The following is a 13,156-nucleotide window of genomic DNA, read 5'->3' on the forward strand; positions in this document are numbered from 1 at the left end:
ACCCATAAGAAGTTGCTTCTGCATAGCAAATTCTTCAAAGCATCGCACATTTCATATCCATCAAGAATGAAAACAGAATATGAGTTTAACACTGATGTTATCAGAGTGAGCCATGTCAGAACAACCCGTCTTACCCTGGTTCTGGCAGGGTTGGCTTCAGTCATGGCCAGGGTCCTCACAACCACCACTGACACTTTCTACAGAATGGTCTTTAATTTGGGACCTTAAAGAAATGTATCCTTAAGAATGAGTTAATCTCCCTCATGCAGTGGTTGCTACATGTTATGGTTCATTATAGGCTCCCGGATACTTCTGTAAGTATCTAAGATAGTGCCCCCAACAGTACCAACTAGAGAGTCCAGACAGCATGACTGACCACTAAGGTACCGCTGCCCAAACTCTCTGTCTGGGCTATGGATCTGCATTATTCAGGTTTCTGTTGTTGTGACAAATTACCTGAAGAAATCAACTTTAAAGGAGGAAAGGTTGATTTTTGGCTCATGGTTTCAGAGGTCTCAGTCCATGGTCAGGACTGCCTGGCAGAGGAGGGGATAGGGTCCCAGTGTCCCTTCCATGGCCCACCCCCATTGACCTGTTTCTCTCCCTTGGCCTCTCTTTAAATGTCCCACCACATCCCAGTGGTGTTTTGGGGTGGGAGCAGGCCTTCAACACATGGAACTTTGGGACATTACAGATGTAGACTGTCACAGGGTCCTTTCCCGCCTTCTTATCGTGCCCCACCCATCCACTTCTCTGCATGTGCACAGTCTGAGTGGCAGCAGATTCCTGGCCCAACATAGGAGTGGGCTGTGTTGGGGGTGGGGCTCTTGGAGAGTAGCAGGAAGCCCCAAGTGTAAAGGGGACCAGACGTGGTTTGCAGGGAGACACAGCTCTGGGGGTCCAGCCTGTGTGGGACCCACCTCCCTGTTGTGGCCTATCAGCAAGTTGGCACTCTACCCCTGCCTTGGCTGGCTGGGGGTTCAATTCTGACCAGTATTTGCAATGACACCTAAGCCATTAAGTCCCACAGAGACCCTCAGCCCTCCCTGCTGTCACCCAGGCTACCTTGTTCCTTCAGTGTCATCAGGAAGCACTTCTTGAAAGGATTTCTGCCTACAAATAGGCCAGTTTACTTTGGGACAAACTTCTGTGGTTTTGTTGTTATTGTCAAAAACAGGTTAAGAATGCGAATGTTTTCATTTTCTGTTTCTTTAGAACCGTGCCCGGAAAAAAAGACTGAATATTATCATCGTGGCTGAAGGAGCAATTGATACCCAAAATCAACCCATTTCCTCTGAGAAAATCAAGGATGTAAGTTTGTATAATTTCTCATTTTTACTCTGTTGTGTACCTAGAAACAGGAGCTGTTAGCATGATTGACAGGGTTTGGATCTAGAACACTTCATAGTACCAATTTTTTTTTTTTTTGGTCCATGATAGTTTAGAATTTTTTTCCTAATGACTCGTAACTTCAATGGCCTGGGGAACATACAGCTCCCAGGCTGGCACTTCTTCTGTTCGCTCTTGTGATATTCCTCAAGGCTATGTGGCTCCAGCAGAAATAGGGAGAGACATATGGTGACCAAGCATGTTCTTTTGGTTAGGAAGTTTCAGCTATTGAGCATCAATTGCTCTGAGGGCGAGCAGGACTAACCACATGGCAGCTGACCTGGGCTTCTCTGTTTGCAGCAGCAGAAGTCCCTCCCCCAACCCGGAGCATCAGCTGAGCACATTCTCAACAAGCTGCCTCATTGGCCATGAGTCATTGTGTCTTTATGGCCATGAAGAAAGGCAGGGTCTGGCAGGATGCTGGCATGAGGCTGGCTCAGTACATTTCTCTCACTGATTTCAGTCCCAGCACTGCACATCCATATTCAATCACTGACCCATACCTATCAAAGACATCTGCCAATGTTTACGAAAAGTGATCCATAAAACCAAGGCAAAGATTTTCCTTCTCCCTTAACTGAGATTAAATCATGGAATACTATGCCAAAAAGGGACCATGGACACAAGGCAGCCAGCCCTGCTGTTGGTAGAGAGGAAGATTCTTGAGTCCTAGAGAATTTTGTCTCTGCACGTCAAAAGCTGGCATTCCTTTGGGTGCAGGGCTGACAATCCTGGGTGATGTCATTCAGATGACAGCTGTGCAAGTTGAAGGTGACTGAGGAATTGCTTACATTTTCAAAAAATATAAATACCTGAAATAGAAGCTACTTGAAACACAGCGCTTTTTGGAAAATAAATGTTATGTTCATTAGCTAGTTGGGAGATATGTTGTATTTGATAATAAAAGTGTTATTTCAAAAAATATCTGTTAGCTGTTCCACTGAACCTTCGGTAGGAACAATCATCTGTGCCTTTAGTTCTGAAGAAAGAGTAGAGAAATCTCTCCTCAGCACAGTGACTGTCTCCACAGCTGAGTTGATGTGCCACATCACAGTTTGGTACCTTCTAATGGAAGTCTTTCCCTTTAGCTTGTGGTGAAGCAGCTGGGATTCGACACTCGAGTGACTATTCTTGGACATGTGCAAAGAGGAGGGACCCCTTCAGCATTTGACAGGATTTTGGTGAGTGAGGATGGCAGGTGCCAATCACAAGGTCTCTGGGAAGGAAATATTTGTGGACATTTAAAGGAACCTGTTTGTCATCAATGCTGAGGGGCAGCCCATCCCTTGAGATGCCAGCAGTCTGCATCCTAAGGTTAAAGATCCTTTGAGACTTGCTCTCCTAGAGGGATTTCCCAGTTTAAAATCACCTCAGTTGATGGGGAAGTCAGTGTGCCATTTCAGAAAGGACCAGGACAGTAGAACCCAAGAGGCAGAAATGCAGTGTTCTGAGTGTAGGTTTCCACACGCTGGCCCGAGGGGACAGCGGGAACCCCGAGTCCAGACCCTCAGGTCTTAATACTCTCTGCTCCCTCGCCTTGTCCTGCTGCCCTCTTGCCAGTTCTCTCTGGAGTCGTTACGGGGAGGTGGACTGGAGGTGAGGAAGCAGGGTGGGAGGTGAGCACAGAAATGGCAGAAAGCCTTGCCATGATCTCTGTGGGCCACCGGTGCCTCCTGCTGAGGATGTGGAAGAGGATGGTGGGCCATCTTTGTCCCCACTCTCATTTCCAGGCTAGTCGCATGGGAGTGGAGGCGGTCGTCGCCCTGCTGGAGGCCACCCCCGAGACCCCGGCCTGCGTGGTGTCGCTGAGTGGAAACCAAGCTGTGCGCCTGCCCCTGGTGGAGTGTGTGCAGATGGTAAGTGTGGCCAGTGGGTGGACATGGAGAGGGGCTGCCCATCTATGACCAGTGCAGTCTCTACTCTCTTGTTTATAAGTTGCCATCCCAGTGGCACTCCAGTGTTAACATCCCCAAAGATGAGTCTGCAGTCAAGAACCAGTGTGCTCTGGGGGGCTTTGAGTGTCTCCTACAAGAGAAAGGATCAGGTGGCACCAGAGTCTGCTGGGAAGACAAGAGCAGGCAAATGGTCCTGCTGGGAATGTGTAGTGTAGCGCTTCCCAGGGAGAAGGCGTGGCATGGTGCATTTCTCCACTTTCAGTCACTCCCTGTCTGTCCGTTTGTCCCACAGGACATTCAGATCTGTGGTGGGACACTGGAAGAGCTTCCGGTGACATTCTGGGAAGCACCATCCCCTTTGGTCCACAGGAATGTCTGAAACAGGATGGAGGAAAAATGAGTTATAAGTTTTCAACCTTTGTTCAGTAGGACGAGGTGGCAGTGAAGTTAGTTGCATTAGAAATTGCTCTTCTATTTTTCCAAATATTTTGGTGTCTGTAACTTTGGTCTTTCCAGTGACCCTGAAGTGGATGCCTTTCATGATATGGAGAAGTGGATAAGTAATTAAGTCAAGGGGCTTAGGCACAGTAACCCTAATACACCTTAAAAATATACTTCCTGAAGCCATCAGGAGGGAAGAAAGTCTGTATATGTGTGTGGTCACGTGTATGTATGTGCAAATGTGTGGTCATGTGTGAATGTGTGTGGGCATCTTGTGCAAGCGTGTTCATGTCCATGTCCTTGGGAACGGGAGGACAGGAAGTGTCTGGAAGTGTGTAAGGGGTGATGGGCTTAAAAGGCCACAGCTCGTTGATTTTGAGCCTGTTTCTCATGTCTCGTGTCTGTTCTAGAAACCAGGGTGGCACATAAAACTTGGCTCCTTCTTGAAACCATCATATTAAGGTTTTGTTACTGAAAGTCACAGTAAGCCATTTGCTGGTTCCCTGCAGTTTGTCTGGTGTTTTCCTAACCGTCTGTTTTTAATAACCTTAGACAGTTTTGGAGAGGGGTTGGGTTTTTCCTCTTATCTTACAGTCGAGGAGATTGAAGTTGGGAAATGGGTAACTTGCCCAGGGTCCTAAAGTTAACTGGGATCACTGGAGCCTGTCATTCCTGTCACACCCTTTGTACTGGTGTGGCCCCAGCCCCTCTGTCCCCTCGGCCTGCTGTGAGCACGCTCAGGTCCCGGACACAGGCCCCCAGAGAGGCTGGGGACTATGTTTTTCTTCTCCCTGTCAGAATTAAATTGAGGAATTTTCAGAACCTTCCCTAAGAGATTGGTTTCCTCTAACTTTGCTCTTGTGGAGTGAAATCCTGGTGCATTGGAGGCCATGAACAACAGATCCCACTCCTCCTCCTCTTTCTGGGAAGCAGTCTGGGCTGGGTGGGTCAGGGCTCTGAGCTCGCAGCCAGGCACCGACAGTCCCACTGCTAACCACAGTATTGGACTCCTGGCCACCTAATCTTGGAGCTGCTGGTCATCCAAAGTGAGACTGAGAGGGTCCAGCTGGGGAGGCATTGACCCTTTCCGCCCAGCAATCCCTACCCAGGGACATAGTAACTCTTGGCACATCCTTATTTTTTTTTCTTATTTCTTTTAAAAGACCCAGGATGTACAAAAGGCGATGGATGAGAGGAGATTTAAAGATGCTGTACGACTCCGAGGAAGGTGAGATATTTTGAAGAACATTCTACTTCATGAGGAATTTATATTCCTTGGGCTTGGTCCTCTAGACTGTGCTTAGAGCTTGTGCTCATCCTTTCCCAAAAGACCTAGATAACAAGGTGGAGAAAAATAAGTTGTTTTTTGTTATGTTTTTAGCAGGGGTTGTTCAGACCCTAGTGAGATCAAGGTACAAGGAGACATGCTGCCTGCATTTTGAAAGGAAACTTAAGAGGAACCCAAGAGTGCCATTTTTCCTTAGCCTGTTTCTGAAGTAGAAAAAGACAGCCTCATAGGCCCTCTCAAGCTCCCTGTAGGACATGTGTAACATCAGGGCCTTGCTCTCCCTAAGTGGCCACTTGGGCATTTGCAGGGTATCTGGTAGGATTATTCTGTGGGGCCCTGCCCCTCAAGTGAGCTCCTTCCTGCTGTGTCCAGTGTTCTTGGCCCTCACTTAGCAAAAACCTTTCTTTTCAGGAGCTTTGAGGGCAACCTGAACATCTATAAGCGATTGGCCATCAAGTTGCCTGATGATCAGATCACAAAGGTAGGTGACTGACCTCCGGTGCCCCGGCCCTCGTGCACACAGGCCCCAGCTTAAATGCTGGCTTCTGGGGAATTATCCTTGAGCTCTGTGGCTGGCCTTCCCACTGTGACCTTTACGATACTGTGGAATGTGGTCACCTGCAGCGCAGCCCGGCGGGGTGTGGGCCAGGTGTAAGGTGTGCAGCATACCTAATGACCTGGGCCTGCCCTCTCCTGTAGAGCAACTGCAACGTGGCTGTCATCAACGTGGGGGCACCTGCTGCTGGGATGAACGCGGCTGTGCGCTCCGCCGTGCGAGTGGGGATCGCAGACGGCCACAAGATGCTGGCTATCTATGATGGCTTTGATGGCTTTGCCAAGGGCCAGGTGAGTCTCCCCAGAGTCCCAAGGCACGTGACACTGTCTCTGCACGTGGGGAGGCCAGGCTCCCGGTGCCTTCCAACGTTTGTCATCCAGGATTCTGTGACACTGGGATGACCGTAGGTTTTCACTTCAGAGGTCACTTCTGCTTGAGACTCCTTCCCTGAGTTAAGAGTCTGGGCCTTCAAGTTAAGCCCAACACGTGACATGTTTTCAAGTTTCCTGAAAAGGTTCTGGGTGATGGCAGTGGTGGTGACATCACAGGCATTTGTCAGGTCTGCACTGGGCCCCGGCAGGCAGGGTGCACGGTCTCTGCTGTGCCAAGCCCTCGGTGAGATGAGAAGAACAATGTGCCCTTCTCACCTGCTGGCACTGGCCCGCATTCCTCAGGATTTACATATATTAGCTCATTTCCGCATTCATCTAAATCTAAGATGTTGTCCTGATCTCACTGAGGAACCTAAGGCACAGAGCCATTGACTGACTCAACCCAGTTTTCTGGTGTGGGACTGAAGCAGGGCGGGAGGACTGCAGAGCAGGCACCTCAGCCAGGAGCCATGCTTGCTGACACTAGCTAGCAAATTGTTTTGTTTGTTAAATTCTTACACTGCGGAGTTAAACAGGGGGTAGGGCAGACCTCTGAGAGAGAGGTGACAGTAGGAAGAGATCCAGTAAACCATCTAGGTTCTTATTCTAGGAGCTGTGCTGAAAAGACACTGGGGTCAAGAGGGTGATGGAGCCCAGCAGGGTTTGCATAAAGGTCCTGCCCAGCTGCTGCTGGGAACTGGATTTTAGACCAAAGGTCTGGAATAGGCAGGTAACTCCTATGAGCCTGTTGTGCTCATCCTGGGCAGAGGAAAGGAAGTGCAAAGGCCCTAAGGTAAGGTGTTGCTGTTCTAGGGTGATGGTGGCCATCCTGCCCGGGCAGGGGAATGAGAGGGTGGCAGGAAGGGATGGGCAGAAAGGAAGCTAGGGTCACATCATTGGTAGACATTGGGGAGTAAGAAGCTTGGCTTTTATGCTGAGCTTTTATGCTAAAATGGGATGGTTCTCAGCAGGAGAGTGGTTCAAACTGCTGGGCTTTGCCAGGATCCCTGGGTGTTCTTCAAAGGCCACAGCAGTAGCACCAAGACTAACTGTGGGGAGGGGAGCAAGAAGTGAAGGTGGCATTGTCCAAAGGTCTGAATGTACTTTCAGGACAGGGTTGATGGTATTTGTTCATTTAATATGCAGCTGTGGGGAAAGAAAACAAAAGGGAGGGAGGGTTACTCCCCTCAGGCCTGAGCCGATGGAAGGGGTAGAACTGCAGTAATGCAGTTAGCTGCAGGAGAAAGCCTGGGGTTGCCAGCTTGCAAGGAAATACAAGGAGCTGAGGTTTAACAAGGCTCATGAAAGATGTCCAGGAAGCAGGTGGACACTGGGGCCAGGTGTCACCAGAGGTGTGGCCTAAAATGTGAGCTGGGAGGCTTTAGCATCAAGATGATAGACTTAACAAACTTGGCATTTCCCCAGTGGAGAGGAGGTAGGACAAGAGCAGGAGCACAGTCTGGGGCCTTGTTGAAAGAAAAGAGCCAGAGGAGCCAGCGCCAGCCCAGGAGGCAGGAGCGGCGGAGAGATGGGGTGCAGTCACCTAATTGGCAGCCCTGGGGAGCACCCCACAGTTCCTTTCCACCTTGGGCAGCTGAAGGACAGCACCCAGTAAGACAGGGTCCCTCTGTCCTACTCTGAGTAGCAGAGAGGGGACTAGGAACCCTGCCATCCTCAGGGCATCTTGCTCTGCCATTGTTCCTGCTGAGGCTTTGGGAGACTTACTAGTATTAAGCTGTTCTTTGCTTTATGTAAATAATTAAGCCAATCCCAAAGAACCAAATGCCAAATGTTTTCTCTGATAAGCAGATGCTAATTCACAGTAAGGGGCTGGGAGCAGGGCTAGGGAGAATAGAGGTACTTTGGATTAGACAGAGGGGAATGAAGGGAGGGGAGGGGTTGTGGGGGTAGGAATGACAGTAAAATGAATCAGGCATTGTTACCCTGTGTGCGTATATGATCACCCAACTCCTGTAACTACCCCATATACAACCAGAAGAATCAGAAGTTATATTCTATTTATGTATGATGTGTCAAAATGTATTCTACTGTCATGTATAACTCATTAGGAACAAATTTTTAAAAAAGAATTACTCCCCTCAAAACTGGCAGTTATAACTTCCAACTTGTGGCTCTCAGCAGCATTATGTTGGATCCCCCCCACCACAGTCTTTTTCTCTGTCTCTGTCACACATACTCTGTCTCTCTCTCTCTCTCTCTCTCTCTCTCTCACACACACACACACACACACACACACACACACACACACGTTTATTCATGCATATGGGCCTGGATAGTCACACTGGAGTGGGATGATATCTTTATTTCAAATATACGTTGGCAGGAGCCCTCACAGCACATGTTAGAGGCCCCCCGGGGAGTTGACATACCCAGGCACATGGCAGAAGCTGGGTGTCCTGGCCTTCACTCCTTCGGCAACACTCTGAGAGCATGGTTTTGTAATGCTTCAAAAAAAAATAGGAATGCAGCCTATTGAAGGTACAGGAATCTGAGCTCCTATTTAAAGTGTCCCTAGTCCCTTTTATCTCTCACTTTGCTGTTTGTGTTTGCCTATCAGATCAAAGAAATCGGCTGGTCAGATGTTGGAGGTTGGACTGGCCAAGGAGGGTCCATTCTTGGGACAAAACGGTAATTTCCAAATCTTAACTCTCAACCTGCTCCCAAAGAAGAAGAAACAGGCACGTTCTAGAAGAGTGGCTGGATGTGGGTGCCTCTTCTGATATCTTGGAATTCCTGAAGAAAAGAAAAATTCCTAAAGAAAGAGGCATTGGGGCACCTACCTATCCTCACTCTGGGAACCCGATTATGTTTGGGAACTGGGGGTGAGTCCCAGGCTTGGAAAGAGAGAGAAGGTAGCTTTTGGACACTCTTGTCCAATCAGTTCTTCATTCCATACTTCAGAAGAGCAAAACCGCACAACTCATTGGAGGTTTCAAGAGAGGTAATCGTCACTGGGCTGTAGTAACCTGCTGTGTGAACAAGCACTAAAATCTTGCTGGAGCAGGTTTGTGGTGTCGGGAATGACACAAGGGAACCCCATAGTGGCTCGGGGCTCATTTCCACACTTGAAAAAATAACATGAGTAATTTTGATGTGTTTATCTGAATTTTAGTATGCTTCAGTGTTTCCCCATTGCTGGGGGGAGGATAGTCTAATGAGGTGTATTATTTAATATTAAATGAAAGTCCTTTTCATCTTTGATTATCCCAGGGGTGCAATATTAATGCCAGTCATTATTATAGTTTATATTTTGATATGGAAAGAAAGCAATTTTTAGGTAAATGTTATATAGGGTTCCATCTGATAGTGGCTTATTGTCCCTAGAAAATTATCTCAACTCTTTGTTCTGCTTTAAAACTAGGACTTCCAAGATCCCCTGCTGCTAGCAGGGTCCCACAGGGCTGGATTAGTTCTTCAGATCTGCCTGTGTTCAGTCTTCCAGTCTGACCATGTGCCCTGGGGTTGGTTTCCTGGAAAGCTCTAGTGGAAGGAGATGTATCTTTAGGTACTTCCAGGCTTCAGCAGACTGGCCAAGACACTTCCAGCATTGGTGTGCTGGGCGTTGCTCTTGAGTCAGGCAGAACAGGTTGGGGGCTTTGGACAGATTCTGACGATGTTTCAAAATCTGCATCAGAAGGCTAGGAGGGACTTTGCAGTTAGTCACAAACACTCTTTTGCTTGGGTTTGAGTATTTTTGCCCTACAAATTTTTATAAATCTATCAAAAATATGAGTACTTTATAAACTCACATAAGCATGAAAGGAAGACAAGGGATGTGGCTGGGGATAGAGCTCAGTTGGTAGAGTGCTTGCTTCATATGCATAAAGCCCTGCATTCAATCCCCAGCACCACACACACACACACACACACAAAACAAAAAACACAGAAAGAAAGACCAAGGGTTAGGTGTTGGGTGGAACCTTGGGCAGAGCATAGAGCACAGTATCGTTTGCCTGGTGTTACACTGTTGATCATGTCATTTGAAGTAGGCAATAACACAGAAGGGTACGAGCAAAGTAAGCCTGGATAGCAAGTGTGGGTGTATGAGATTAAATTATAAGCTGGGTGCAGCGGCACATGCCTGTAATCCCAACGATTCAGAAGCCTGAGGCAGGAGGATCTCGAGTTCAAAGCCAGCCTCAGCAACTTAACGAGACCCTGTCTCGAAGTAAAATATAAAAATGGGATAGGGATGTGGTTTAGTGGTTAAGTGCCCCTGGGTTTAATCCCTGGTACAAAAAAAAAAAAAAAAAAAAAAAAAAATTTTTTTTTTTTTTTTTAATAAAAATGTTCTTGGGAAGCTACAAATTTCTATTTAGACAATTACTGTTAATAATTACAAGCTGCTTTGGTTTATTGTTTTCAAATAAGGCAGAAGGAGGCTTTTCAGGTGCAGGATTAGCTGAAGTGCTTCTTCCCAAATATTTGTGGAAAATACTCTCTCAAGATGTGACTTATGGCCACTGTTGCCTTGGGTGTCCATTCCCTGAGACTCTGCTGCTGTCTCTGCAACAGTGCCGAAGAATGTGGCCACGATGGGAAGTGGGAGGCAAGACCTGGGGCGGAGGGGTTGCCGAGGGGCTGCAGGCGTGATGCATATGGGGGACTGAGTACAGCTGGACAGTGCCTGACCTCATCTCTTTGGTTCATTTGTTTCTAGTGCCCTGCCCGGGAAGTTCTTGGAAGAGATTGCCGAGCAGATACGTGCTCATAGTATCAATGCCCTCTTGATCATTGGTGGATTTGAGGTAAGTCATCGTCTGTTAACCTGCTTGATAGTTTTGGACATGTGACTATCGACCCTGTTTTCACACAAGCACAAAACTTGTTGGCTGCTCTTCAGGAACTTGGGTTATGGATTCTGAGGCTCGTTGCCACTGGCTTGTTTGTAATGCAGAAGAATAGCAGGTGGCCTAAGATTGACCCAGTTCCAGTAAAGACACCTAATGTGGAAGCCAAAGCTTGACTTCTTATCTGAGACTCACCTATTTGGTGAGATCTGTTTTGATGCCTGTCTATAGAAATCATTCCATCTCTTCAATGTGAAGCCCATTGACTCTTTACAGAGGAAGGTAGTCACACGGTTAGATTTTCTTTTTCAGTTTCTTCAGAGTCACGTGTTGGACTACAGTCCTTAATTATGTACTTTTGGATAAAGATCAGTCCTGTGATAATCTTTTGATTTACTTTGAAGAAATGTAAGAACCTCAAGTAATCAGCCTCTCACCAATAAGAGTTAGTGTTCTATGTGATAATGACCTGCTTTCTCCTCTGTACTCTCTCACCCTTGGACTGAATGTAGTTCTGTGGTATCCCAATATGTACCTCGTGTGCTGTGCTGGAAGTGGCTCCCTGATGCTCTCCTGTGCTTGCACTCCCAGCGATACCCTCTGTGCCCGCTGCGCCCCTCCCAGCTTCCTGGCCCCACAATCACACACACTTGTCTGACAGGCCTACCTGGGACTCCTAGAGCTGTCAGCGGCCCGGGAGAAATACGAGGAGCTCTGTATCCCCATGGTTATGGTTCCTGCCACTGTCTCCAACAATGTGCCCGGTTCCGATTTCAGCATCGGGTCAGACACAGCTCTGAACACTATCACCGACGTAAGTGCGCGTGCCAGCAAAGCAGGCACGCTGCTGCTAACCTCAGGCCTGCCCCTTTTATCTACCAGTGCACTAGAAATAGGCCCCAGGCAGCTGGGCAGTGCCTGCATGGGCTCAAAGAAATCTTTCTCTTTTGTCTTTTTCTTTTCTTTTTTTTTTTTTTCCCCCTAAGGTATATTCAAAAGTCCTTTTGCCTCTGAAAAAATTGATCTAGCTCCTCGAAGTTTTGCAGCCTCTTCTGTATAGCTGAGGCACTATCACTGCCAAGGCCATTGAATGGTGTTGGCACCGTAGCTCTGAGTTTTGATAACTATTAAGATTTTTGTTTGTTTGGGCTGAGCCTCATTTACTTCCAATCTGTAAATCTTACTGTGATAAAACCTGGACCATGGTTCTTTGCCTTGATGTCTAAGGATGGAAATTCAATATTTGGTAATTTTATTCATTGATTATTGAATTCTCTGTTTGCATTTGTTGTGTTTTTCATTATGCTGTCAATGTCATTTCCCTCTTAATTGGCAGTTCTAAATTATAATCCAAAAATATTGATGCTGCAATAAGGAAACATAGAAGTACATTCTATGTATCATATTTGTAGTTAGCCTTGATTATTCATATGGGAGTTTGAAGATCAGTATCTAAATCAGAATACATTTGATTTAATTTGTTGTCAAATATTTCAGTAAGTCTCTGGTTTATATTTTCCTTGTGAGATCTAGTTCTTATGAAAGTTTTGGAGTTTTTTTTTTTTTTGAAACTCTTATCACCAAAAAACCTATTTCTAGTGCTGGTAAATAAAAGCCAAAAAGCTTTTAAGATAAGATCTCAAGGGTAAGTAATGATTAGCACTTATTTCTTGCTTTTCTCAAGTGCTTAAACTTCTTTCCGCTTTGTTACTGTAGCAGTGTGATCCTGTCTGCTGAATGTGGTGTTTGTGTGTTTGCAGTCACTAATCTTTTGATTAGATCTTGCATGTGCTTCTTGGTGATTGTTACTGTTTTTGTTGCTTTCAACTGATTTGGGCTCTGGATGGATCTTTGTGAATGTAAAGATCTGCGTCTACCACAAAATGAATTTTCTTTTTCTTTCTCTCTCGCCTGCCCTGCCTAGATTGGGGGTCTCTGTAGACTGAGTTCCTCAGAGAAGCAGTTGGACTTGAGTTGTTTACTCATTGTCACATAGTTAAAGCTCACCTGGGGGGGGGGGATGGGTGGGGACCTGGAGGCTGTCCTTTGCTGTGGGTAGGAGCTTCTGCAGGTGCCAGACAAGGCTTTTGTCCCCTTGATACACACTCTTAGGCACCAAAGAAAGAGTCTCCTATCTTATGATTCTGAGCTTCTCTGCTATAAAGAACTGTTTCTTCCCAGATTGTTGAAAGAGAATAAATACATAGTTGAAAATTTGAAAAACAAAATAAATTGGAGGACAAAACCCAAACCGTCTATCCTACTTCCCTTAGAGGGAGTTTTTGTGACTTTTCTTAAATTGGGTCTTTTATTTATTTGAGTTTCTCAAAGCTAGGTTAAGGAACAATGATGTCTGAGAAAGAAAAAGAAGGAGCAGGTAGTTGATCATTCCTGAGAGCCTCAGG

The 13,156-nt window shown here is 46.7% G+C and overlaps 1 protein-coding gene across 4 annotated transcripts in view; it reads left to right on the forward strand.

The window, feature by feature from the left end:
* Pfkp (phosphofructokinase, platelet) overlaps positions 1-13,156 on the forward strand; it is a 56,845-nt gene that overhangs the window by 28,996 nt on the left and 14,693 nt on the right. For all 4 annotated transcript variants that reach the window (XM_076832269.1, XM_076832265.1, XM_076832267.1 and 1 more), the window contains 9 exons: positions 1,216-1,311; positions 2,478-2,570; positions 3,120-3,245; positions 4,889-4,953; positions 5,425-5,494; positions 5,713-5,859; positions 8,519-8,589; positions 10,622-10,709; positions 11,413-11,565. In XM_076832269.1, the coding sequence (XP_076688384.1) occupies positions 1,216-1,311; positions 2,478-2,570; positions 3,120-3,245; positions 4,889-4,953; positions 5,425-5,494; positions 5,713-5,859; positions 8,519-8,589; positions 10,622-10,709; positions 11,413-11,565 (909 nt within the window). The remainder of the gene's footprint in view (positions 1-1,215; positions 1,312-2,477; positions 2,571-3,119; positions 3,246-4,888; positions 4,954-5,424; positions 5,495-5,712; positions 5,860-8,518; positions 8,590-10,621; positions 10,710-11,412; positions 11,566-13,156) is intronic.

This window comes from Callospermophilus lateralis, chromosome 13, assembly GCF_048772815.1.
Source record: "Callospermophilus lateralis isolate mCalLat2 chromosome 13, mCalLat2.hap1, whole genome shotgun sequence".
NCBI lineage: Eukaryota > Metazoa > Chordata > Mammalia > Rodentia > Sciuridae > Callospermophilus > Callospermophilus lateralis.